The sequence below is a fragment of the Centroberyx affinis genome, unplaced genomic scaffold (genome assembly GCF_046629955.1).
Source record: "Centroberyx affinis isolate AG114_WGS23_722 - 3 ecotype Tasmania unplaced genomic scaffold, CSIRO-AGI_Caff_v1 ptg007942l_1, whole genome shotgun sequence".
Taxonomy (NCBI): Eukaryota; Metazoa; Chordata; class Actinopteri; order Beryciformes; family Berycidae; genus Centroberyx; species Centroberyx affinis.
Genome location: NW_027283983.1, coordinates 156,285 through 182,934, shown reverse-complemented (window position 1 = coordinate 182,934; position 26,650 = coordinate 156,285). Strand labels below are relative to the sequence as shown.

The window sequence follows — 26,650 nt, the reverse complement described above, 5'->3', positions numbered from 1 at the left end:
GTGATGAATCAGGCAGACCTCTTAAAAACTTCTTAATAACCTCTCTTTTCCCCTTTTTATCCTTTCTTTTTAAGTCTTATTCACAAAGGAACCACGTGTGGCCCCACTATCGAAACAGATCTGCCAGAGCTTTCTGTCCTGTGTCTCCTCTGCCTCTTTCCCACTGTCTAACTAAAGAATAAAAATACTAAAAGTCAGTGGACTGCTCAAAAAAAGAAAGGTGGGCAAATAGAGAAATTAAGCTTGTCCCAACTCTCTTTTTTTTTTGTTCTGTGAAAGTTTTTAAGGTGTTGTACAAGCAAGAAAGATTTCGGTCCTGATTTCACAACGCGATGCAGGTAGCAGCTATGAGCACCGACGTCGCCTCAACTTTAATTTTGGTGCTGCAATCACACAGATTTTCAACACTGGTGCAGGCTGTCGCATCAACATCTATTCAAAGTCCAAATGTTTGCTGCTGTTAGCTCTTCTGAAGTCCTGTGTTTGAGCGTTAACTTTCCTGACATTAAAGTGTTTCGTTTCTCGAGCCATTACTTTTAACGTTTTTCTAAAGAAGGGGCAGGTGTTTCTGCACTAGTTTTCTAGTTTTAGTTTTATGAAGTAGTGTTAGCGAGTGTCACTGACTGGGGCTGGAGATGTGACGCTTTGCTCAGTTAACGCTCCAGCTTGCACGCCTCTGGCTACAGCCCGACATCTGAGCTGCAAATCTGTGCGTGTGTGTGTGTGTGTGTGTGTGTGTGTGTGTAAGAGCTGTAAAGCCACCGTTTGACAATGCTCTTTCAGCAGGCCGCCCTGCGGTCGCTCCCGGCTACAGAGGCCAGCTGGGCAATGCAGAGAGATAGAGACGATGAGAAGGGAAGGAGAGAAAGACGGGGAAGGAGAAAAAATGAGGCAGGAGGGAACACGACTTATCAGCGCCATCCAGAGGTAAGAGCGAGAGCGTGAGAGAGAAATGGAGAGAGAGATGAAGTAATGAATAGGACTGTATGGCTGCTCTTCTATCTCCATACTCTTGGGATTTTCCCACATTTGAAATTGTTCAGCAGTTCATATCTGAACACTACATGCATACTACAGTACATGTCTTCAAATAGTAAGTCAAGTGTATCAAGTGTATTTTTCTGTAAAAGTCCTAGCAAACAAATTAAGAATTTATCTTTTCAAATCTAACACTTGCTTGTAATAAATGCATAAAACGAATTAGAGGAAACTCTCAGACAAGCTCAGAGCTGGTGTTGTGTTTTAAGAGCCTAGTTGCTAAAACCACAAACATTTTACTGGCCTAGGATCAAATCCTGCCTGAACCGCCTTTCCTTCCATCATCGTAACACTCTCAACTTTCCTACTGTCTTAATAAAAAGATGATAAATAATACATGGGGTAGTGGAAAGCCTGCTCCTCTTTGAAAAATTTAAATTGGAGATTTTGAAAACATATTATGTATTAAAAAATGGATTACAATGCAAATGTTACAAAATACAGTATGTGATGAGGAAGAAGGTGTTTGTGAAATGTAAATAAAACTTGACTGATAGCAGTGTTGTAGCATTTAGAAATCTGAGGAATAGTCAAAAAGGTGAAGTGTAAAGATTAGTGCATGTGAAAGTGTTACACTCCACAATGGGCTCTTGTTCATAGTCCTTAACTCTGTTTTCCCAACATCTCACTCCTTTATCCTCCTCCACTGTATCTCTTTCACTCACACAGATCACACATACAGATGCGAGTGCATGCATACACACACGCACACACAAACATATACATGCACACTCTGGCATGTATACACACATGCACGCACATGCACACACTCTCTCTCTCTGTCTCTCTCTCTCACACACACACACACACACACACACAGATGAAACAAATGAAAGCCCTCCTTTTTTCTTCTGCCCAGCCTCTGCCAACTTAATTTGCAAATGAAAAGTTTTGCGAGGAGCGTCTTCTTGCTTCTGGGGCATGGCAGCACACTGTGTGTTCGGGGGTGGGGGTGGGAGGGGTAGAGCGTTTGACAGTGTGTGTGTGTGTGTGTGTATGTGTGTGGCAGGAGCCCAGATGAAGCAGCCCTCGCCCGGGGCTCGCTGTCCGCCTGCGGTAGCAGCAAGCCTGTTCCTTCTTCCCCGGCCCGCCGCGACCATTTGTTCCATTAACCAATCTCCTGGAGCCTCTGGTGCAAACACATACACAGAGACACTCACACACACACACACACACACACACACACATCCACAGGCATACATACTTCAACAACTGCTTGCACAGCTCATGCCACACATGGCCCTCCATCCCTCCTCCATCCTCCGCTCCATCCCTCCTCCCTCCTCTCCTCTCCTCCAGACGCATGCACCATCTTTCTCAGTGGAGGCCATATGGCCCAGTGAAGCCTGTGGATCTAGCGGCACATCTGCGTATATGTTGCTGCTCTCCTTAAAGGGCTATGGAGTGAGCTGTGTGCTCACATAAACACACATACACACACATACAGTACATGCACACACACACACACACACACGCCGGGCTGACAAACACACTCTGCTGTCACTATGTGTGCTTAAGCGAGCGTTGGTGTTGTGTTGGTCTGTCGTATGTGAGTGTGTGTGAGTGTGTGTGTGTCTGCATGTATGTGACCTATGTGCGTATATGCGTGGTGATAATTGGTGAAACAGCCTGTGAACAGCTGTGAGGTGAGAGGAGGTTGCGTGGTGTTTGGTACAGAAGGCAGAGGGGAGGAGAAAGGAGAGGAGAGGAGAGGAAAGGAGAGGAGAAAGAAGGAGAGAGGATAAGAGGGGAAGGAGGAGAGAGGAATGGAGGAGAGGAAAGGAGCAAGAGCAGAAGAAGAGTTAGAAGGGAAGAGAAGAGAGGATAGGGAAAGAAGAGAAGAGTGGAGGAGAAGAAGAGAGAGGGGAGAGAAGTGGAGGAGTGAGAGGGGAAGGACAAGAGACTAGAGAGGAGGAGGAGAAACCCAGAGGAGAGGAGAAGTAAAAAGAGGTGAGAGGGAACGGAACGGAAATCTGAAGCATGTGCAGATAACAGAGGGGAAAAGTTAGAGCGAACTCCTTTTTCTCTGCCGTTTTTCATCTTTCTCGCTGTCTGATCTGATTCTGTCACCTGAACCTGAACAGCTGGATTTGTATTGTGTCTTTTTTTTAAAGCTATGATTATGTCAGCTCTCCTACAGCCACAGAATCTGTCTTTCTTTCTTTCTTTCTTTCTTGAATTGTCTGAGATCAGGAGCTGGTTTTGTCCACACAATTAAATATTTTAAAAAGAAAATAAATAAATTACATAAAAACCAGAATATTCATTATTTTGAAAATGTGGTTCCTATGGAAAATAAAGTTGACAAGATTGTACTTTTTGTCTTTTCTCATTTAACAAATTTGGTTTTATTACAAAGAGCATTAGCTGTCAGGCACCAATTTTATATTCCCTTATATTAAGAGCCTAGTTATATTCTTCTTGTTATTGAAGAGATTTTTCAAATTAAATTAAAGAAAACTGTACGCAACATTTTGAGAACCCTAGAGGACTGCAGAATTTAAAGTTTACAAATATCTGTTTTTGTAGCTTCTTCACTACATAGTTTCTTTCACATAGCAACAGCAAGAGCATCGCTGTAAAATTCACCACACAGCGCAGTGCTATCCTCACTAAGACCTTACATGTCTCCTTTAATTAATCTGCACTAATTGAGCTGTCAAAAGCATACAGTCTTTTCATTTTTGTCAGGATTTTACCACATTACCCAATTACTGTAACAAACCACATGACAATGGTCAATTTAGCTCATTTTTGTTTGACTGCACACCACACTGCAAATGCAAAAAAGAAATATAATTTGCTATTGATAGAAATCCCTATTCAACATGTAACAAAAGATTAAAAAACATGAATCCAATCCCCGGCAAATGTTTTGAATCTCAATTAGGTTGTTTGTATAATGTATTGTGTATTGTACTGTGCTTTCTCACAAACATCACATGCCCTCACTTCCAGTTTGAACAGAGCTCTCCTTAATTTAAACTACTGTCAAGTCAACATAGATTTATTTTTTCACTTGCTTAGGTGTAAAAGTACAAGAAAAAATGCAGAACTAAATAAAATATTCAACAGTTTAAGAGAAGTTTTAGATGGCCTCAAGAGTAAAATAAAAGCTGCACTGAAAACATTAGCAGATGCAGTCATCTGCTAATGTTTTCAGTGCAGCTTTTAAACCAAATTACAAGTTTTATTCTATTCCCAGTTAGTGCTCAATGACGCAAAATGTATGTTTGATTTAATTAACCAAACCTGTAATGTTGTAACCTCTTGACTAAGACTACTGCACCTCAACACATTACGTTCCACCTAATCATTTACAGTAACTGGCATTGCCTCTTCCCTAACTCGCTCCTCTCCTCCTCCATCTCTCTTCTCTCCACCCTCCATACTGTCCCTTCATCTCCAGGCAAAAAAAAAACCCCCAACAACACAGAAATAGTGAAATAAATAAATAAGTGGTGCAGCAAAACATTGTGTGCTAAAACCCCTGTGTAGCTTGGCAATCAGCTCGCCCATGTAAAAATAAATCAAGCTGATTTTCCAAATGTTTCGTGCGTGGCGCGCTGTTGCCGCTCTTCGCAGCACAGATTGCGGGCCGATGGAGAGGCTGTGGGGAGGGGCGGGGCGCTGGATATCGAACCCGCTTGCACCAGCTTGTTAACACGTACACCTTAACCCCCGAGCGGCGGGGCGGGGCGCCCACCGAGCGCGCGGGGCCCACAGAGACCAACGAACGTACACACAACGTATGCATACACACACCGAGGCCTCGGAAAACATGCATGCGATTCAATACGTGCAAAATACCATATGTAGAGAGACTGAAATGCTCACACAGACGCGCATTTGCACACACGCATACAGTACCAACATAGGGGTGCATACACACACACACACACACACACACACACAAATACACAAAGTTCAGGCCTGTGATAGGTACAGCATTATTTGAGTCTGATATCAACAACTGGGAGACATGACCTGACTTTTTTTTTCGAAAGTTAAACCTAATATGATACGACTATATCTGTGGCAGAGAACAAAGGTTTTAGTTTTCTAGTCGGCCTAGATACGATCGAAGATGAGAAGTACAGCCACACACGGCATAAAAATCAAGTACCGGCTGCATTGTGGATCATCGGACTGAGGTGCTTACCATGTCACCGTTACTCCAAATGTGTCATTAACTTTCCCACCTCCCCATCTCTCGGTCCTTTCTGTTCTCCTCTCCCTCCTCGCAACATACCACCTAAAAAATAATACGTAAAAGCCCAAAAAACACACACATACTGCCCAAAACTAATACATACACGCCCAAAAAAATACACACTTACTGCCCAAAGAATTACCTCAAAATATCAAATACAAAAATGTGGTCAAGTGGCTCTAGTAAAGAACTAGTAAAGAACTAAGCGCCTACATGCAGGACTCAACTCAAGAGAGATTTTTAAATATCTCAAGGATTCATCAACCAAAATAAGTGTCAAAGCAGAAAATAAAACCCAATAAATGCCAAGAGTGATTATCGTGGTTCAGTTGGGAGAGGAGAGAAGTTAGGTGCCAACTTCCCAGCCAATCCACTTTTGGCAGTCGGATCCCTACTCTGCTAAACCTCCTGAGAACATGCCATAGCAACCCTGACACACACACACACACACACACACACACACACATATACACACACACGCACCACTATAACATATGCATGTAAACATACAGAATATTCATACTTCACAGTCCTTGACAACTTACTTTGTTTTTCTTTCTTGCAAACACACAAAAACAATCTCTCACACACATACATACACACACACACAACCAGGAGACAGCTGTGACTCGGTAAACTTTGTTTTTTTGGCAGTGTCTCCCTGTCGACAGGTTAACACCGGTGGGTGGTAGACAATATGTAGTGTTAGGGATGGAGCGGGGGAACGGGGTGAGTCTGCATGTGTGTGTGTGTATGAGGGTGTGTACGAGCGAGCGTGTGTATGGGTGTGTGTGTGTGAAGCAGGACAGCAGGCTAAGTGAGTGCACACTAGGAAGAAAGCAGTGTGTGTGTGTGTGTGTGTGTGTGTGTATATAAGGAGGGGGTGGGGGGAGCACAGGGGTAGCGATCCTGCAGAGTGGGGCAACAACACCCACACACCCTCGCCCACATTGGCAGTGCCAGGCTGTATGCCAGGCACCCTGCGGAGACACACACTGACTGGGCTCCGCACTTAGGGAAGAGGCCCCCGCATCACACATGCACACACATACACACACACACACACACACACTCTCACACACAGATAGTCAGCATAAGCCAAAGATGGAAGCAACAAAAAGCCTTATATATGAGCTATGAAAAAGACCCTCCTGTTATATAGACTTGTCAAATTTTTTACTTCAATACTTTTCAAGCTTCAGATGCATGACTGAAGCAACAAAGCAATAGACAATTAATAAGAAGATACGCAAGTCCTAAACCTCCTGCATTTCGCTCAGTTAAAATTGTGTTCATTGAGTTGTCAAATATTCACGTGAGAATGCAACTGCTGTCCCCTGTGGGCCACCGTAGGTGGTTCATGTGAATCTATGACTGGTTGATTCTTTCAGTGCGTTGTGGGTAAAAAATTTTTTTGCGTTTTTTTATCAGAAAAAAAAAAAGAGCACGCAGCCTGAAGCAGTAGAAAATGTCGGCACCACACAGCCTGCAGTAGAAGAAATTGCCGACCAACACAAACCACTGTCAACAAAAATTAAGTTAAAACAGCTGCAAAAAATTAAACAATTGAGGGGTGGAAGATGGACTGATTGGGGACAGAGAGGGGAAAATTGAACTATCCTCTTCTGTAAAGGCCTGCTGCCAGTTTCCAGAAGTGGGAAAGAAGTTAAAACAAATCTTAGCCATAAGTGTTAGTTATATGCCAACATGCAATGCAAATGTATAATTTCATATTTCAAGAAAATTGCCCCTGAAAAGAACCAAAATGCTCCTATCAAGGGGTCAAAAATGCCCTCTGAAAAAGTTAACTTCTTACCCTGCGTAGATGTGTGTTTTTGTGTATTATGTGTGTTTGTGTGTATTATGTGTGTTTGTGTACCTGTCCTTCATGCGCTGGTGCATGCGGCCGTGCTGGACACACTGTTCCTCCATGTCGGAACAGCGAGCTCTCAGACTCGCCACTGTCTCCTCTAGGTGGTATTTCTCCAGGGACAGCTGCTCCAGCTCACTCCTACACACACACACACACACACACACACACACACACACACACACAGTAACTAGGGATGCGCCAGTTGAAAATGTTTTTCAAATCAGCTGGTACCATAAAGTAATAATTTATTAGTGCGCAACATGTTGAACATTTATTTTTTCAGAAGACATGTTTCTGGGCAGGCTGTAATGCAATTCAAATAGAAAAAATGCTAAATACTGTTTTTGTTTGATTATTTATTAACGGGAGCATGTTGTTCAGCTGATCATTTCCTACAGAAATAATCTTTCCTGGACATGTCATAGAGTAAGGGCATGTAGTCAAACTGAGAAAAAAGTTGAATCCTCTTTTTGAATTGATAAGTGATGTGGAAAAAAATATAATTTACACTACAGGTAAAGGATGGGAAATGTTTGTGTTTTCCTAATAGGGGACGCAACACACTAGTTGATGGCAAACAGACTGCAAACTAATCACATTTCCTGCTTCACAAAATTGGACTGGACAATCAGTAGGAGTAGGCCGACCATCAGCCTCATAGCTAGAGTGACTAACTGCTGATAATGATGGTCGATTTGTCAGAGTTTCCTTATTTGTCTAGCAGCAACTGTCTCAGTGTAACCTAGCTCAGCCTGGCTGAGGCGGTCCAGCAGGACTTTAGCCGCTACATTGGGCATGGGACTCCAGGAGCTCAAACAGCCCTGGGCACACAACACACCGACACCACAGTGCTAAACTACATGACACACACATACAACAGATGTAGGGGCTCTGTGTCTGCATGCGTGTGTGTTTGTGTGTCTGCAGTTCACCATGTGTGCCGGTGTGTAGGCCTACATGTGCTTCAGTGCATGTGTACCCATATAAGAGCACATGATGCATTTTCGAGTACATAATATGTGTGTGTATGTGTGTCTTCTGTAATGCTGTATGTGCATGTCCATAAGAAAATACATAGTGTGCTTCTGTGTGTGTGTGTGTGTGTGTGTGTACTGTGTATTGTGTGTATGTGTCCTGTGGCTGGTGAGGCCGGGGCGGTCTGGCAGGGCCAGATTGGGGGCTGTCATGTGACTAATGTGCAGCGCAGCTCCAACAGCTGACAGGACACTGGGCCCAGGGTCACACACACACACACACACACACACACACACACACACACACACACACACACACACACACACACACACACACACACACACACACACACACACACACACACACACACACACACTCTCACACACTCACACACAAACACACAGGCAGCCCAGATGGAGAGCTGGGCAGGCCTGCTGTGACTACTGTAGCATCAGGTTAACAAGAAAACAGGTCAGACTGGAAAGCAGAGTATGTCCGCTCCGCACACTGACACGCTCTCTCCAAACAGCCGGGATAGATGATGTTTCATGTTCCACAGTGAAATGATGACATCAATCTCCACCAGATACATAATCGCCGTGATTTGGTCGAACTAAACTGAAGTTAATGAGCAAATGAGTGCATGAATAAACAAATAGAAGAAAAAGAAGTGTGCAAAGAAGCAACCTTTAAGTCATGACAAGAGAATGGCTTCATAAGAAAAACAGATAAATTAATGAGTTAGTAAGCAAGTAAGTCAATGAGTGAGTGAGCAAACACACAATATGTGCATGAGCATGTGAGTGAATGCAGTAAATGAATGAATGAAATGGTGACTGAGTGAGTGAATGAATGATTGAGTGAGTAGGAAAGTAAAAGAGTGAGTGAACGAGTGAAGAAGAGAGCTAAGAATGAGAAGTGAGAGACTGTATAGATGAATAAATGGGTGGATGGTTCAATAAAAGACTGAGTGAGACCGTAATGACCTGCTGTTTTCTGTCAGCTCTTCCAGCTTGGCTCCCAGCATGCAACACTCTTCCTTCAGCTTCCTGATCAGGGAATTCTGGGAACTCAGCAGACCATCGAGCTCTCCAACTGCAAGGGATCATGGGAAATCCAGAGGTTATTGGGAGGTTAACCACAGTGGGTGATTTCATGCACTTTTCAGTAGCTGTCAAAAATCCTGGCTGCCCAGAAAATAATATGAGTGAAAGTAATATTTCACTTTGGTTAAACATTTTTACTTTTCAGCCGTCAATCTCCAGTATTAGCTGCCCTGAGGATCTGCTGTCACTGGGCACCACCATCATCCACCTCACCTTCCCTCTAATAACCAAGCCAGGTTTATATGGAGAAGCTCAGAGCCGACAGTTCAATAGTACAAAGGATAGATACATCAGATCTTGTGTAATGCTGTACAAGAATTCAAAGCAACATCTTAACATCAGAAATTGCAAAGAGGCAAAGAATCACTGAATCTAATTTTCCTTGTTTATAGATGTGTTATGGGAGAATACTGGTGTCATTTAGAGTTATAGCCCATTTACTACTATGTCTATGTCTAGTTCACATTTCCCCAATCATTTTGCAATGCATTCCATATGCAATTACATTTTTTGACATTTACTCTTTTTTTAAAATACAAACTTTGTGGCTGTCCCATCTAACAAAGATGCCCTAAATAAAAAGACATGGATGTGACAATAAAGTTTGTCAGGCGCCATGTTTTCAGGGATTATTTCCTGGAGGGTGTCTGGTGATTGACAGTAGAACGTAACTTACTGTGCACAGTGATATGAAAACACTCAGCTCTGGCACAATGACATAACAACGAAACAAAAACTCTGACAAAACCAAATTAAGGCTTCGTGTTTACTCGGTCTGAGGAAGTTGTTTTTCATACTGTGCAAAAATGAATGGTAGCAAATTTGGCACAAACTAAAAAAGGAAAAAGAAAAACTCGTAGTATGTGCACTAACCTGTCTCCCTCTTTAAGACTACACTGACTGTTACGAAAAAAAGAAAGAATAATTTTAGAATCATAGACTAACACAAGCGCAAGAAAAGCAAATCAATAAAATCTTTGCAAGTACTGGGACAGAAAAATATTGGTGGCTGACTGTTCACAAGCCCACACAGGGAAACACATGACAAAAATCAGATATCACATCACAGTGAAATAATGCTTTGAGAATGAGATCAATTATAAAACAGATTGTGCGGTGCCAGTAAAGTTGCTAATTCATAATTCATCTGGTGTTACTTTTGTTAATTTGAGTTATCCTTTCTGATCTGTAAGTGTAAGAAGGATAAGGGTTGACATTTTGAATTTGGTTTGGCTATTTTTCTTCACCGCATCATATTTGGGGTAAAAAGGTTTCTACATTTTTATTTCAGTTTTCCTAAATTATTAGTCATTTCTTTAAACCATGAGTTGAGTTTGGCTTTCAGTTTAGGTCATGCCTGTATTTAAGGCAAATACATTTTAAGACAAATAATGGTATGTATTAGGTGTACATTTTAATCCAGACTGTTGATGAATATCTCTAAAATAAATTCTTGATCAACCTGTTCAGTTAATTAAAGGTAAGAAATGAAAAAAATTCACATCATGCTACTTCATTATGTCTACTTCTATTGTAACAGTTAATAACAGTAACAGTATTTAGAGAAGAGCGCGCCAAACAAACACCATGAGACCGCATCTACATATGGACAGAACTGAGAATAAATCTATGGTAACAAACACTGTGGCGAAAGCGAGATACATATGTCTCTTTGAATGTATTCCCAAAAATGCCTTTGTAGGCAGTCACCATACAGTCAAAACCGTTCAAACAACAGAGAGAAAGAGAGAGAGAAAGAGAGAGTCAGAGAAGTACAGAGAAAAAGAGACAGCAAATATAAAGCGAGAGAAGGGTAAAAAGAGACGGAGAGACAGAGGGAGTTGTTGAAAGCGCTTCCTTTCTCCTTTCCACCCTTGCTGCCACGTCCTCATCCGCTCATGGGGGCCTCTTTCTGAACAATCCAACACTGGGCTTTCATCATTCCTTTGAAACGGCCCACGTTCCGCTCTCCAACATATGTCTGTTCTTTTAAAATAACAATGGCTGCCGTTTGGATTGAGGGAACGATCCACCTGCTCCGGCATTCTGTTACAGTCGACGGAAACCAAAAACACCAAGGACTCGCAGTCTTTGAAAAAGTACCTCAGACTTTGTGCTGAGTTGTTTGCATACAGCAGATATTGAGGGAGAAGAAAGAGACGGTAAGAAAAAAGTAAGAGGAAGGGCCGTCCTGCTTGATCTCCGCACTGAGGCACATCCCATGCACCTGCAGGTTTGAATCTGACTCACAACTTTTGTAAGTCTTTCCCTCCCCTCTCCCATCACCTTCCACTGTATACCATCTATTAAAGAAGAAGAAAAGAGCAAACTAGGAATGGGAGGGGTGTGAAGGCCAACTCTTGCTCCCATGAGCAAGTCAACCCATGAAATGTGGGGTTTGATGTTTGATTCCTAGCTTGGAACTATCCAGCCCACTGCCATTCACTTTTTAATGACTGTACATTGTGTCTGCAAAGCCAGTTAACTCTAACCTTTGTTTCTCTTTCTCCATACAGCCTATGTCTCCACATCACTGCCACAGATAATGCATGGAGGGCAGAAATTGGATGCTACAGTGCACAGAACTAAACCACACAAATGCTAACACACGCACACACACACACACACACACACACAGACACACGTACACTGAACAAAGTTTGGTCAGTGCTGGAAAAGTTGCATGAAGAATGCTAATTAGCTGAACAGGCTTTGAATGCGTCTGGCCATGCGTAGGCCAAAAAGAACCCTGGGACACAGAAACACAGCAGAACTGGCACTGGAAACAAACAGAGGAAAAAGAGGGAGGGAGGGAGGATGGGAGGGAGGGAGAGAAACAAATATCTGATATCATCTAGAGGCTGCTCTGTCCACATTTACTCAAAAAAGAAACATAAAAAAGGGAAAAATCTGAAAAAGGTGGGAGGGAGCGGAGAAGAAGGGAGAGAGGGACGGACGGACGGGAGGACAAACGGATGGACAGAGAGGCTGGATTTGGAGAGCAAGAAAGCTAATTATCCAGCTCGTCTGTTGGGTTGCACGGGGAGAGGAAGTGATGCGAGCTACTAAAGGACGTCCACCCCTCCCTCCCCCTCCCCCTCCACAGTTTCCTGCTGTGCTCTGATGTCAGCTCTCTTTAGACAACATGTGTGCTGCCGACACGCGCCAGAAACAAACCCTTTGTTTACCCCCCTTCTCCTCCCCTCCCTTCCCCTCCCTCCATCCATCCCTCCCTCTATACCCCCCCCCCCCCATCTTTGTTCTGTGTACCAGCAGGCTCCTTAGTTGTTGGGGGGAACCACAGGTAAATAAAAAGAGAGGAGAGGAAAGGAAGGGAGGGAGGTGAGGAGAGAGTGGTGGAGGGTGGTGGGGTGGGGTGGGGTGGGGGGGAGGGATCCAGATGGTGCAACAGATGTGCTAGCAGCAGCAGCTCTGCTGTGCAGACAGACAGGGAGCTCGGAGCTGGGTCTCTCTGCTCTGCTCCGCGCTGCGCTGCTTTGCTCCCCTCACCTCCCCTCACCTCCCCTCACCTCCCCTCACCTCCCCTCCGCTCTGCCCGACTATTCTCTGTTCTCCTCTTATGGGTTCTGTTCTGGCCTTGTCTGTTCTGCTCTTTCGGTTCAGTTCAGATCAGTTGTGATCTGGTCCCATCCCGTGTGTTGGAGGGGAGCAGGGTGGCTTAGTGAGTAGGGAGACCATCCTTCAACCAGGAGGATCCAGGTTCAAGCCCCCGTTTCGGCAAGCATCCACCCCACTGAAGTGTCCTTGAGCCGGACACCCTCCCAAGTTCAAGGGGTGCTGCTCTATATCTGACCCTGACGTTTGACTGGAGGGGGGGCAAGCAAAAACCAATTTTTCATCAATAAAGTATCGCATCACATTGTGTTGTTGTATGGCTCTGTTCTGTCCAACTCTCTTGTGTTTTGCTCCTTGCTATTCTGGCCTGACCTTGTCTGTTATGCTCCATCTTATTCCATTCTATTCTATTCTGGTCTTTGCTTCTCCCCTGCTTATGTCACCCTGCCCTCTGTAAAAGATAACCGATACGCCTGTGGTCTATGGGACTTGCTAACAGCGATATCGACCCCACAGACACATGTACAACCCCTGAGCTACAGGTGTAGCTGCCACTGATCTAGGTGGCTGGGTCGATGTGACTAACAGGAGGGCAGGAGAAAGGAAATGAAAGGAAACATGGGGGGGGGAGGTATAATGTACTGTGGAGGGAGGATAAAATGTTCTACGGCTGTTCCAAACCAGTGCTTACTCAAAATGTGCAACTTGCTGCTGTATAGCTGTATAGAGATGTTCCCCAAAGTGAAATTCTCCATTGAAAAGGTTTTAATGCTGCCCTTTGGGAAGTCTGAGGTTCAGGTACACAAGACTTTAAGTTATAGGTGTTTCTGTGGCGAGTACAAGGAGGAGGAGAACAGAAGGCCTGCTGCAGAAATAGGTGTTTGAGGTGCGGACATCTTTGCAGACACTGTAGCAGCTTTGGTTCAGGTCATGGTAATGGCAGCATGTGGGGGTAGAGAGGTGTGAGGGAGAGGCGGTGAGCTATGACACAAATGAACAGTGTTTTTGGCCTGGACCACTGCTGAAGCCAAGCCCAGTGCCAATGGCAGCGGCGGAAGCACCGACCTCTCTGCTGGTGTTGCGCCTCCGTTTGCTCCAGCAGCACCGCCAGCTCGCTCTCCCTCTGCCGCGCCGCCAGGGTCACGGCCGCCACGTCGTCCTCACGAGCGCGCTCTGCACTCTCCTTCTCCTGTCTGGGGGAGAGAGGGAGGGGCGTCAAAAGAACATTTACAAAATGTTCTTTACTACAATGAATTCTAGGGATGCGGCGATCAGGATTTTTGGAGTCGATTCCAATTATCGATTTTGTAACAGTATGATCAGCTGATCACCAATCCAATCGCCGACTGAAATTAGACATTTCTACTAACAATGGCACATCATGTAAAAGTACACTGTGAGCATAAACTGTAAAATTTCAGTACAGACCTGTGCTTAACATATACATACCTTAGCTACATAATTTTGCTGTCCTAACTGTAAATAAATCATAGTTTTTATATAGTAAATATAGTAATTACATATTAGTGTATGCTTGATGACTGAGGTGCTGACTCACTTCTTGCTGCCGGTAGCGCACGAAAAAGGTTTTCATTAAGGCAGCATAGGCTATGCCTTCTGTCCAATACATTAAGCTGTTTCTAATCATATGGGCTATGAAATTCATAACACAACACCAGAAATGAATATATGCGAGCTGTCAGTGTTTATTAACAGTTGAAAAGAGCGAATGAATACAATAATCAAACACTCTCAGAGTAATCTGTTCAGACAAGATTGAAATACCAAGTCTCTCTCTGAAATTAAAAACAGCAAGGCCACTTAAAGAACGGATGGGCCCATCCTCTATTAACAAAAAAATTAAATAAAAAATAACTAAAAAGACATATTCAATTAATGTGACATGAGTATTAATATTGAAATGTAGGCCTACAGTATAATGTGTTCGGACAGGAAAAATGGTTAGCAGCTAATCGACCTATTTAGAACGTATCAGCCAATTATAATCAGTGGCCGATTGATCTTTTTGCATCCCTAATGAATTCCATCAAATTCAACTATTCACTGGTAAAAGATGGGGAGAGGTTTGTAAAAGTGTATAAAGGTAGGTATGATAGGTATGACAGGTAAGAATTAGAGAGAGACAGAAAGATGGATAGACAAACATCGAAGAGAGAAACAAAGCAAGAGAGAGAAGGAGAGAGACAGAGACACAACAAGAGATGCAGACTGAGAGATTAGAGTAAGAAACAGAGGACAGAGAGGAGAATGACAGAGAGAGGACTCAGGAGGGGTGGAAGGGTAAAAGTGTCAGGCCCCTGTCAGCTTGAAGACCCCTGAGTGATACTGCAGCTGTCCACAACACACACACACACACCGACACACACACAAGAGACAACAGCCAAAAGGATCTATAGTCCATTACAGAACAGTCCAGAACAAGAGTTTCATCCACTGAGTGTTTAAAAGACAAGGTTGAGATTGTGAAGAACAAGATTTACGCTTGATTCTACGATCTGTTCTCCTCAGTTTTACGTTCCTCAGCTGCTTGTCACCTTACTTGTTTCCAGTTCAACATTTATGATACAATTCAGTGTACTGTATCATACACTAATGCTGAAAACACACACATAATACTACTATGACATGAAATCAGTTTATTTATCACAACCCCTCTTTTACTACAGGATTGCACTTAAGAAAGGTGTAAATATGAATATGATATCACTAGTAGTAATAAACATAGTGCTTAGTTCAGCTAGAATGCCAGCATGACATATTTGGCATCAACCAAATCAGTGAAATCTCTTCTTTCATTTAAGTAAATATGATAATTCAAACGAAGGTGGTTATTCCTACTGGTATTGAAAAAATAATTTTGCTCATATATGAACAAAACTCAGTTCAGTTCAACTAAATCCCAAACAACACAGGGACAAAGAAAGAAAGAAAAGAAAAGAAAAACTACAAAGACAGGAAAAAACTAACAAATAAACAGAACTCTTCCTGAAGTCCAAAGGCGCTAATGAAGAGAGAATTCTCCAGTTTAAGTGAAAACTTTTCTCCCCTACAGCGCTTGGCCCGCATCTCTAAAGTGACCGCGTCTGTCTGTTCCTTCGTGTGTGTGTGTGTGTGTGTGTTCTCCTGCTGTCCTGCTGTCTGGGGTGTGAAAGCGGGTGGCGGGTGTGCAGGGGACACTAGGAGAGTGTGTGTGTGCGTATGAGTGTGTGTGTGTGTGAGTGAATGAACCCCCGCTGGGCTTGAACAGCAGCCTGAGCCACCAAAGCGCACACCAGGGCTCAGCGGGAGATGGCGGGCAGGCGTTGCCAGCCATTTGGTCCTGTGAGGGGTTCCAGGGGGCCGTGTGTATTTGTGTATGTGTATGTGTGTGTGTGTGTGCGGTTGGGGGGGGAGGCGAGCCTCACACCAGACCTGTTTACCCACCAATTAGCATCAGACAGACAGCCAGAAAGTTCCAGCAGTCAGCGAAAGAGTGGTGGTGAGGAAGAGGAGGACGATGAACAACAGAAGGAGATAGAAAGACAGAAAGTGCGAGAAGTACACATTTGGCATCTGTTTGTCCTTGCCGATATAGTTAGCCAATATTTCACAAGTAGAGCAGAATGGAGTAGTACACAACAGAACAGAATAAACAAATTCTGGCCTTCGGTTCTTGTTCTGGGTGTGGGAGTAGCAGGCTGGGTGGCCATCTTGAACAGGGGTGCTGATCTTAAGTTTCTGTTTGTTCAGTACGGCCTCAGTCTTAAAATCCCTGGAGAGGAAAACACCAGAACCAGCACGCCTGAAACTTTGATTTTAGATCGACTTTAGAGATTTTAGGTCCCTGATCAAGGGTCTAGGACAAAGCCTAGTACTCGGGCTGAGATCTAGATATAGATGAAGGGAAAGAAATTTTGGGGTTCTCTCCCTTGCGCCATTTTGTGTCCCCAATCAAATGCGATTGAATGTTTACTCGCAAAATTGCTGCCACAAAATGGCTGCTGACGAGCACTGTAAAAGTAAAGCATAAAAAGAGTGAAAGCAAAGGAGAGATGTCCGCGGAGAGCCAAGCCCTGGAGCAAAGTGTTAAGGGCGATGGGTAGAGCAGAGGCTGAATATGGGGGCTGGAGCTGGATTATTCTCCCTGGACAACAATCTGCCTTCCAGCTAATTGGTGAATGGGCTCTGGGTTGATGCCGATGGCAGGAACTCTTGTTTGGGCCTAGGAGGCAATAGACTGAATGTTCAGTTAGCGGATAGCTGGGCCTGTTTGTATATGCCTGGCCTGGTGCACTGTAGGACAGCTTGATAAGTATGGCTGGAGCTGCGTGGGCCATGGGCCTAAGGTAGGTTGGAATGGCTCTGGGGCTGCGGCCAGGTACAGGGGCTGCTGGGTAAGTGGGAGGTGGCAGAGGCGGTGGCTGGCTGGCTAGCTGGCTGGAGCGGCGAGCGAGGAGAGGGGGCCCAGTCGGCGCTGCCTGCCTAAGTGGGCACTATTCAAGCTGTTGCCCATTAGATGTGGGGTGCCAGGGCCCGACCAAGCGCGGAGTTTGCAGCACCCCGCGGTGCGGCCGGGATCCCACGCCAGGAACCACCAAATGCCGCGGTTTATCAGAGAACGAGCACAAATTGGAGTCAGACGGAGGACTTGGAGGAATTGGAGACGCTCGCTGACGCCAGACACCGCCGACCGCTGTTTGGGCTAAAGTAAAGAGAATATACACAGTCTCTCTCAATAAACATTATAGCACACACACCACAAATGTAAGTCAGGCATATAAGAACACGCACACACGCGGGGGGAAAACCTAACTTTTCTATACTAAATGTTAAAGACGTGAAATACATGAATGTGTTTAGTTGTCATTTCAAACCACTGAGAAGCGTCCACATAATTGGTGCAGCTCTCTACCAACTTTGAAGTGTTAATTGTTGGAAGCATTTTCAATTACAAAGCACAAGCACTTGACAAGTGGTTCTTTTTGCATTTTTTCTTCTATAAACCAAACTCAGAGGGTAGAGACAAATATATAAATTATTTACATAAAATATAGTGAGAAGAAAAGTGAGAGAATAATTCCTAAAATGAATGCATGTTCATATTTTTTGCTCTGCAATGTTCCTCCGTTGCAAAATAACAGGTGTGAAATTAACATACAGGTGAACAGCTTGTGAGCAGCCTATAGCACAAAACGTACACACACACACACACACACACACACACACACACACACACAAGCTTTGTTCGCCACAAAGAAGAGACTGTTGGAAGATATTGATGATCCCTGCAAAGAGTTGGGGAGGAGATGGAGAATCAGGAGGAGGAAACAGAGTAATAGCATTTCTATCACAGAAGACCATCTGTACTACTGGATGTGCTCATTGCAGAGTTCGAGCCACATGCAATTTTAATTCCATTACAGTCCCACAGTCACAGTTAAGTATTGCATATGTTTGTGTATTTGTTGTCATAGCTTGGACTGTAAATACGAGGCTAATCATTATCGACAAATAAGAAATTGAGAATGAATGATGTTTAGATCTCTGAATTGCAATTTCAAGACAAGGCCTGCCTTCTTAAAAATGAAATTGATCCATAAAACTAAATGCCTAAACATAAAAAAAAAATCTATTTCCATTACAATTAAATATTTAAACCGATACACCCAAAAATAAAGCAATTCTTCGGTGAGCTTCCTCTTGGGTGTGTGAAAATGTTCATCGGATTTTATTGTAATGAACAGATACTATAAATTACAACTGTTAACAACTTGCTCACTCTCAATTGCACAAAATGGTGACACTTGTGATGATTCATTTTTGTGGAGGAATTCCAGTGGAGCAACAGCTATTTATGATAGAATACATTAATCAGAATACATTAATATTCAACAGTCTGATGCGAAGGAGAAGCACAAAGACAAGATGATCTCTGTTTATGTGTCTGCGTGTGCGAGCGTGTGTTTGTATGTGTGTGTGTCAGAGAGAGACGGTGAGAGAGAGAGAGAGAGAGAGAGAGAGAGAGAGAGAGAGAGAGAGAGAGAGAGAGAGAGAGAGAGAGAGAGAGAGAGAGAGAGAGAGAGAGAGAGAGAGGCCTTGTGTAGGCCTAAGTAACTGATACTGCCAACAGGGGATGAGTGCGCTGCAAGGAAAATAAAGAGACATATTGAACATTTGCTACGCTAATGTACCATTGACGCGGCGTACGACAAACCTCCGAAGAATTCTTCAGTGTAGCAGACCACACACACACACACACACACACACACACACACACACACACACACACACACACACACACACGCACACACACACACACACACGGCGGCACAGAATTTTCTCTCACACACACCTCAATGTGTTTTAGCACATTTTATTAAGTCTCGGGGTGATGCAAGTCGATCACACTCTTCTCCCCTATTTTTTCTTCTGACACCCCCCCCCCCCCCGCCACCCTGCCCCGCCACCCACTGCACTTTATGAAACAAACAAATCAAACAGAGAGATGGCCTGATGCAGCCTCACCGCTAAACACAGCTCGTTTGCTCTGTGCTCTGTCCATCCCTCTATCCATCCATCTCTCTCCGCTACGATCCCTTTTCTGCTGTTTCTACCCCCCACTCCCCCCCCCCACCCCCCCTCCCTCTCTCTCCACTGTTCCCTCCCACCCTTTTTTTCCTGTAACTAAACTGGCTGTGTCTCTCTCCATCTGCTGGTTCTTCCTTCAGCGGCCCTGCACCTGTTCACACCTCCTCTCCTGTTGGCCACCTCTCCTCTCTTCTCCCCTCTCTCCCCCCCTTTATCTCTCTCTCTCTCTCTCTCTCCCTCTCTCTCTCTCTCTGCTCAGTGCGATGCTGCCAGGCCCGTTCCTGGCTCAGTTAGCCTCTCTGTCATTCAATCCATCTGTCGGCAAGTCAACTTTGTTTACAGCGGGCGGCCCAAGCCGCTTTTCTTCTTCAAGGAGCGCTAGAGCCCCCCCACCGCCACCAAGGTCAGCTGCAAGCCAACCGTGCCCGAAAAACAGAAAACCACAACTGTTAAATTACAAAAAAATAAAATATGCCCTCCCCCTCCTACACACACAAGTGCATAAGCACGGACAATTACTCTCTTGAAATATACACATCTTGAAAGCTGTCTTTCTCTCACTCTCTCTCTCACATGTATAAATGCACGCCTGCCCGCATGCATGCACGCACACACACACACACACACACACATACAGTTACAGCGCACATTCCCTCAGATAAAAATGCAGCTCTAGATTGAAGTAATTAGCTGCTGATTGGCCTCTGTCATCTATCCACTTGCAAAATAAAGTGAGAGAAGTTTAAAAGTCTTAATTGGCACAGATGACTGACGGTCTTAACACACGAAGAGCGGGCTGGCAGTGCAGACATCTGTGATTTTTAAAAATAAACACACAGCATACGTACAATATGTTCACATATTGACCCAATCCAGAAACCCAGGACTCTACGTCAGTGTCAAAGCTGTGCCCTACAGAAATAGTTGCGGGGAACATATGTGGCAGGGCTGGGGGTCGAATCATTTTCAGCTTGCAGGTAAATGATTGACTAAAATTAAGTATTTCAATAAGGGCACCAGCTTCCACTTATTTGTTTACCATTTACCATTTTAATTAAAAAGTAATCCCCAGATACAGTAGATAATACATGTTATATAAATGTTTTATATCTTATAAGAATATCTAATATGAACATATAGAAATAGAAAAATTAGGGAAGGGGGAAAATAACAAAATAGCAACATAACCTTTCTGTGTGTACATTTGGAACGGATATTAATATTAAGATTGATTTTGAAATATGCTTAGCCTATATTCATGCTTTGCAATGCAGCTACCATGTGTCCAGTAACACAGCAAGTATATATTTTAGTTTTAAACAAGGGCAGTTGAGGCCGCAATTTTAAAATTACGACAGGCAAGGATTTGTCTCAAACAAACAAAAAAATTAGAGAAAGAGCTGACAGAGAAACATAAGTGAGAAAAGAATTTGAGACATAGAGAGGGAGAGAGAGAGAGGGAGAGAGAGAGAGGTGAGTAAAATATGAGGCTGAACCACATGGAGCGTTCTCCCCTGGTGTGAGCGCAATCCACCTGTGCTGGAATTCACTTCACACCTGAGACGCACCTGATGTCATTTCAAACGCCCCTCACCCCTCCCACCCTGTTATAAGCTGGGGGGCAACTGGCAGGCAGACACACACACTCACACACACACACACCATCTCCTCCTTACCCACCCAAGTAACCATCAGTGAGTTACTTAAACTGTCAATTTCCTCTCTTCTCTTCTTCCTTTCTCATCTTTTCTTCATTCCTCCCAACCTCTCCTCTCCTCTTTCCTTTCCTAATCTCATCTCTCTTCTCCTCTCTCCTCTCCTAACCTCTTCTCTCGTCTCCTCTCCTTTCCATGTGGTGGTCTGTGTGCTCCTGGGCCAGTAGATCAGATGCCCAGTGAGGGAGAGAAGGCCATTGAGGTGGGAAACAAAGAGAGGCTCTTTAAACTCAGTAGGGGGCACTAAGGCTGGAGCTGGCACTGTGGGGGGGCGTGTGCCCACCCGCTGCCCGCCATCATACACACCATCGCCAACATCGGTGCTTTTCTCCTCTGTTCCTCTCTAAACTAAACTTCCCCTCTGTTCTCTCCTCACACCTTCCATCTCTCTTCTTCTTTTCCCCTCTCCTCCACCTGCATCTTTACTCATCTACCTTCCCCTCCTTTTCTAACCTCATCTCCACTCTCCCGCGTTTTTATCTCTGGTGCCTCTCCTTTACTGTCAAACTCCACTAAACAGCGTCGCTGTCAGAGTCGCGTCTATGTGTCCTTCTACCTGCTTCTATACAGCATGTCGTTTGGAAAGAGGAACAGAGGGGAAAAGCGTCTGTTTCATATTCATCATTATGCAGAACTATAGCATTGGCAGTTTTTCAGTGTGTGCACAAATGTAAACAAAAGCTGATCTGAAAGAAACAATACAGCCACAGACTACACACAGACACTTGTATAGCCGGTTACATCTGCTTTTTGGAGTATATTTGTCCCTTTGAAAAATGTATAGGCCCTTTGTAATCGAAAATCATAGCCTATATTCATTTAATATATACAGTATAATATAAACTTTATTTCTAATTATTTCAGTGCACCACATGAGGATGAACCCATGTGTCAGCCATCGAGAACTGAATCTCTGTGATTTTTGAGCGCTGACGCTTCTGTCAGACGCCATGCAACACAAACGTAACACGGGCAGCGGAGCAGCTTTGACTGATTTCAAAGGAATCATTCCCTTGACGGCTGATGGCAATGCCTGATGTCCAGTGGCTATAGTAGAGCTTGAGGAGCTACCCTCGTCTTCTCCCCATCTATAGTGTCCCCCTAAACTCCTCTCCACTCTCTTCCCTTCCAGCATTCCTCCTATATCCTCCAGATTCTCTCCTCTCCTCTCAGCTGCTCTCTTTTCTCCTCTCCCATCCTCCTCCCATCTCTCCCTTCCAGTGTGATGCTCCTGTCTTTGTGATCATCTCCCGATACCATCTGCTGAGGGGGGCACTGCCCTGCTACCTACCAGGCACTGCTTGGCACTGTTGTGCCCGCAAAGGGCAGCAGAGAGAGAGGGACGGATTGAGGGCGAGAGAAAAAAACAAGAGAGGAGAACAAAGTGCAAATATATGAAGGATAAAAGCAATAAAAAGGGTGGGAAGATAAAGGGATAGATCAACCGGGTGAAAGAGAGTGACAGAGGTAAAAGAGAGGAATGAGAGGAGGGTGGGAGTTGTGGTAGAGAGAGGTTCTGTCCTGTTGGATGAAAGCTGTGCCTACTGGGCAGTGGGCACAGTTTAGAGCCACTGATGGTGCCACCCTGACAGCAGGGGCATGTGAAGGCACAAAGTCGCCCAGATGACACACACACACACACACACACACACACACACACACACAGAGTGGTACACAAATTCACACTTTCATCATTTGAAACGATCATTTGACAGGATATAGGAGATACACGCACACATGATGCACAGAGTAACAGACAAAACAAGCAAACTGCTAACTATTGCCTGTATATTATCTTGTGAAAAACCTCAAACTCAAAAAACTCTTAATGTCAGAATGTGTAATCTAAGATAGCAAAACCTTTACAGATATCCAGGTACTACCAAACATTTTCTGGTAACATCAGGTATTCCAAAGACGGACAGAAAGACCGTGTGAAATGATGGTTACGTCTTGATAAGATAGAGCAGGCGAGACGAAAGGAGGATACAATGAGGTGAAAAATGGATGGATGGATGCATAGATAGATGGATGGATGGATGGATGCATAGATAGATGGATGGATGGCAGAGGGCTGGTGCTCTCCCTTTCTTTCTCTGTCCTCCAGCAGTAGTGTGTATGTAGGCCAGTGTCCCAGGGCAGACTTGGCTGGGGTGACAACAGTTGTAGCTGACAGATTTGCCTCCATCTTGCCTGAGGTCTCCCAGTCAGCGATCTGTCTATTCTATCCATCCCCAGCCCCGCAGGACGGAGAATACGGCTGTGCTACATAATCCTAGTACTTCAAGTGTGTGATCTTCCATTGGAGTATTTTGAGTATTTGTAACATCCAAATATTGATCTTCATCATAATTTTTAGTGCAAACTCACTAAACTGAAAACAAAACCTAGTTCCATTACTGTTTGTTTAAGGGACTCAGCATGTTGTCCTGAAAATGAAGAATTTTGTCCATTTGATCATGTGACAAACAGCAGACAAACAGCAACACAACATAAGTACCATGGTTTATGTATAATGACGGCCCTATCAATGACTGTCCCTCAGAGATCAACAGTGGAGTGATGGATGGATGGAAATAGTGGTGGAGAGATAAAAACTGGCCTCTCAGTCAGCAATCTATCTATATAGCCTACTACCTGCCCTGCATGAGGGAATGAAAGAGGAATGAAAAGGCAAATGAAAAGACAAATGGAAGGGTACAGAGATGGAGTGATTGAGGACAGACCTCGAAGGAGGAAAGTTTTCTGTTTGTTGGTGTGTTTGTCACATTAACTCACCCTGTATCGCAGCTGAAACTGGCCATCATTTCCCCAAGTCTACACACTTGCACAGGTCTAAAGAGATTTCAAAAGCCATACTGAAGGACTGGTTTAACACACGCATATTAGTTTGATAATCACCAGTTGTATGAAATCAAATGCTACATGTTAACCTAGCACCTTGCATGCTCTGCCGGTATTTCAAACTGAAAGTGGAAATTGAAAAGTAAAAAGTGAGTGGTGGTACATTTAGTGATGAAGATTAATTAGGAGATGCTATCTACCAGTCGCATGACCCAAAAGATTCATAAAATACAGTACTGGCAACTAGCTGAACTGTTTGAAATCCCAGGTTTCTGCTCTCTTGTGCCTCCTGTTTTCTACTGGTTGCTACTGTAACACTAGACACACTAAAATAGAGTGAGGGTGATAGTAAAAGACAGGAATCAGAGGCAGACGGATGGAGACAAACAAGGACAAACAATGAGAGGGAATATTTGTTTAGATCAAGGGTTGCAACAGACATAAGTCTGTGGCTTTATTTTGTTGTCTTACATACACACAATGGACCTACTTAATTAATGTTGTACAACACTGAAAGGTTTTGAAATTAAGAACAGAAGCTACCAATGAAAAAAATAAGCTAGTTAAAAGGCTTAGTACCGCTTTTTCATAAATTATATTAAAAAGCTTTTAGCGTTAGTATCCTGCTTAATAAAGGAAGCCTATTCTGTTTTAATTAGTAATTACTGTCAAATCAACTTAACTAAAATAACAGAGGCGCAGCAAAGAGGACAACAGAGTGACAGAAAGACAAAAGGAGATGAAGAGAGTAGAACAAACAGAAAGAAAGATAAAGGAGCAAATAGGTCTCAACAGATTGAGAGAGAGAGAGAGAGAGAGAGCGAGAGAGAGAGAGAGAGAGAGAGAGAGAGAGCGAGGGAGCAAAAGAGCGAGAGAGAGAGAGAGAGTGAGGGAGTGAAAGAGACAGAGAGAGAGAGAGAGAGAGAGAGTGAGAGAGAGGTGAGAAGGCAGGATGGCAGAGAGGGCACTCCGACAGTGAGGAGAGAAGAACGCGGCAAGGTCTCGTCACCGGGCCAACGGGCCCACCACTGTCAACATCATGGCACTCTGTGGTACACACACACACACACACACACACACACACACACACACACACACACACACACACACACACACGGCTGGCCGACGGCCCTCCCAGCTGCCCTATCCGTAACTGTCTGATTAGTTGTGCTAAGCAGCCCCTCCCCTGCCAACCATGGTGCCATCTGCTACCCAACAACATGGCTGCCGACCAGACAAGCACGCGCACACACACACACACACACATAAACACACACACACACACACACACACACACACACACACACACACACACAGCCAGCCTCATACCTGGCATGGCCCCACTGCTGTCATACACAGACACACACATCAAACTTCACAGACACACGTGTAGCCCAAAGGTATCAACACTTAACATTCGCACAAAGGCATACATACGAACACTTCCAATAGCACGCTCACATACAAACGATTCAACTGCATGTGCACACATCACGAAAACAAAGATTCTTCAAGCATGTGTTCGCACACACAACTAATATGTATGCACACAGTCGCTGTAGAGGTTGTGTGTGTGTGTGTGTGTGTGTGTGTGTGTGGTGACAGCGGCAAGGCACTGCCAATGCCAGGTAGAAAGACAGGCGCTGTGCTCGAGCGTGTGTGCATGCGTGTGTGCGTGTGTGTGTGTGCTCGCTGGCAGCGCTCGAAGGTTCATTATGGCCCCCACCTCTCCTGCGCTACCGCGGCCCGCGTGGCGCCCCGGCCCTTTTATTCCGGGCCGTGATTGGACAAGGGCCTCCCGCCGAGTTGGTTTGCAGCAGTTTTGTCGCGCCCAGATTTCACTCGCCGCTCAAAGCGAGCCTCTGGCGGGACGCGGCATCTGCTGCCTCACCTTCCTCATTTACACTTCTCCGCCCTCACACACAAACACACACACACACACACACACACACACAGAGTTCTGTTCGCCGCCTTCCCAGACCCCGCTATCACAATCTACAACTGAGGGGAGAGAAAAGAAAAGAGAGCGAGGTAGAGGTAGAGAGAGAGAGCGGGAGCGTGACATGTTTAATAGAGTTCGGGGGAACTTTGTGTATGAGAGTCGCAGCGGTGGGTCTGGAGCTTTGTGTGATTAGCTCTCTCTCCGCCTCTCAGTCTCAGCATCCATCTTTCTGTTTCAGGGTCACAGAAAGGAGAGTGTGGCCTTAAAACAGAGGAACACTGTCTGCCTGCCTGTCTGTCCCTCTAGCTCTGTCCACTTGCTTGCCTGTCTGTCTGTGTCACCCAATGCTTCGACAGTAGTGATCATTTTGTATTATCCATTTTTTTCAGTTGAAATTCTCTCAAAAATTACTCTCTCTGTTTCGCATCGTCTTTCTGGCGCATTTGCGTCTCTCACTTCTCCATCTCTTCTCTTTTAACCAGATCTGAGTCACATAGTGTTTCAAAATACTTTTCATAGTCAGGTGCGTTTTAGCCTGCTTAGATACACAGTGGGTATGCCACATAGGACAACACAGCAAGACAGTGGAGACAATAGCAGGAAGCATCTGAAAGTCAATTTATTTCAAAGTCACAGTACATATTGTATTATTGGCATCTTACCTAACACTATCTGGAGGTATGACGCAATGAAGCACCATCGTTTTTTTTTATTTGCAGCCACTATATGAGTCAGATCTGGTCTTAGCCTTTCTATCCATCCGTAAACTTTCCTCCTGTT

At 44.5% G+C, this 26,650-nt stretch overlaps 1 protein-coding gene across 2 annotated transcripts in view; it reads right to left on the bottom strand.

Annotated features, from left to right (window-relative positions):
* The window catches only part of sdccag8 (SHH signaling and ciliogenesis regulator sdccag8), a 50,858-nt gene that overhangs the window by 9,805 nt on the left and 14,403 nt on the right, over positions 1-26,650 (bottom strand). For both annotated transcript variants that reach the window (XM_071514073.1, XM_071514074.1), the window contains 3 exons: positions 13,847-13,974; positions 9,086-9,194; positions 7,131-7,262 (listed from right to left, as the gene is read on the bottom strand). In XM_071514073.1, coding sequence (XP_071370174.1) covers positions 7,131-7,262; positions 9,086-9,194; positions 13,847-13,974 — 369 coding nt within the window. The remainder of the gene's footprint in view (positions 1-7,130; positions 7,263-9,085; positions 9,195-13,846; positions 13,975-26,650) is intronic.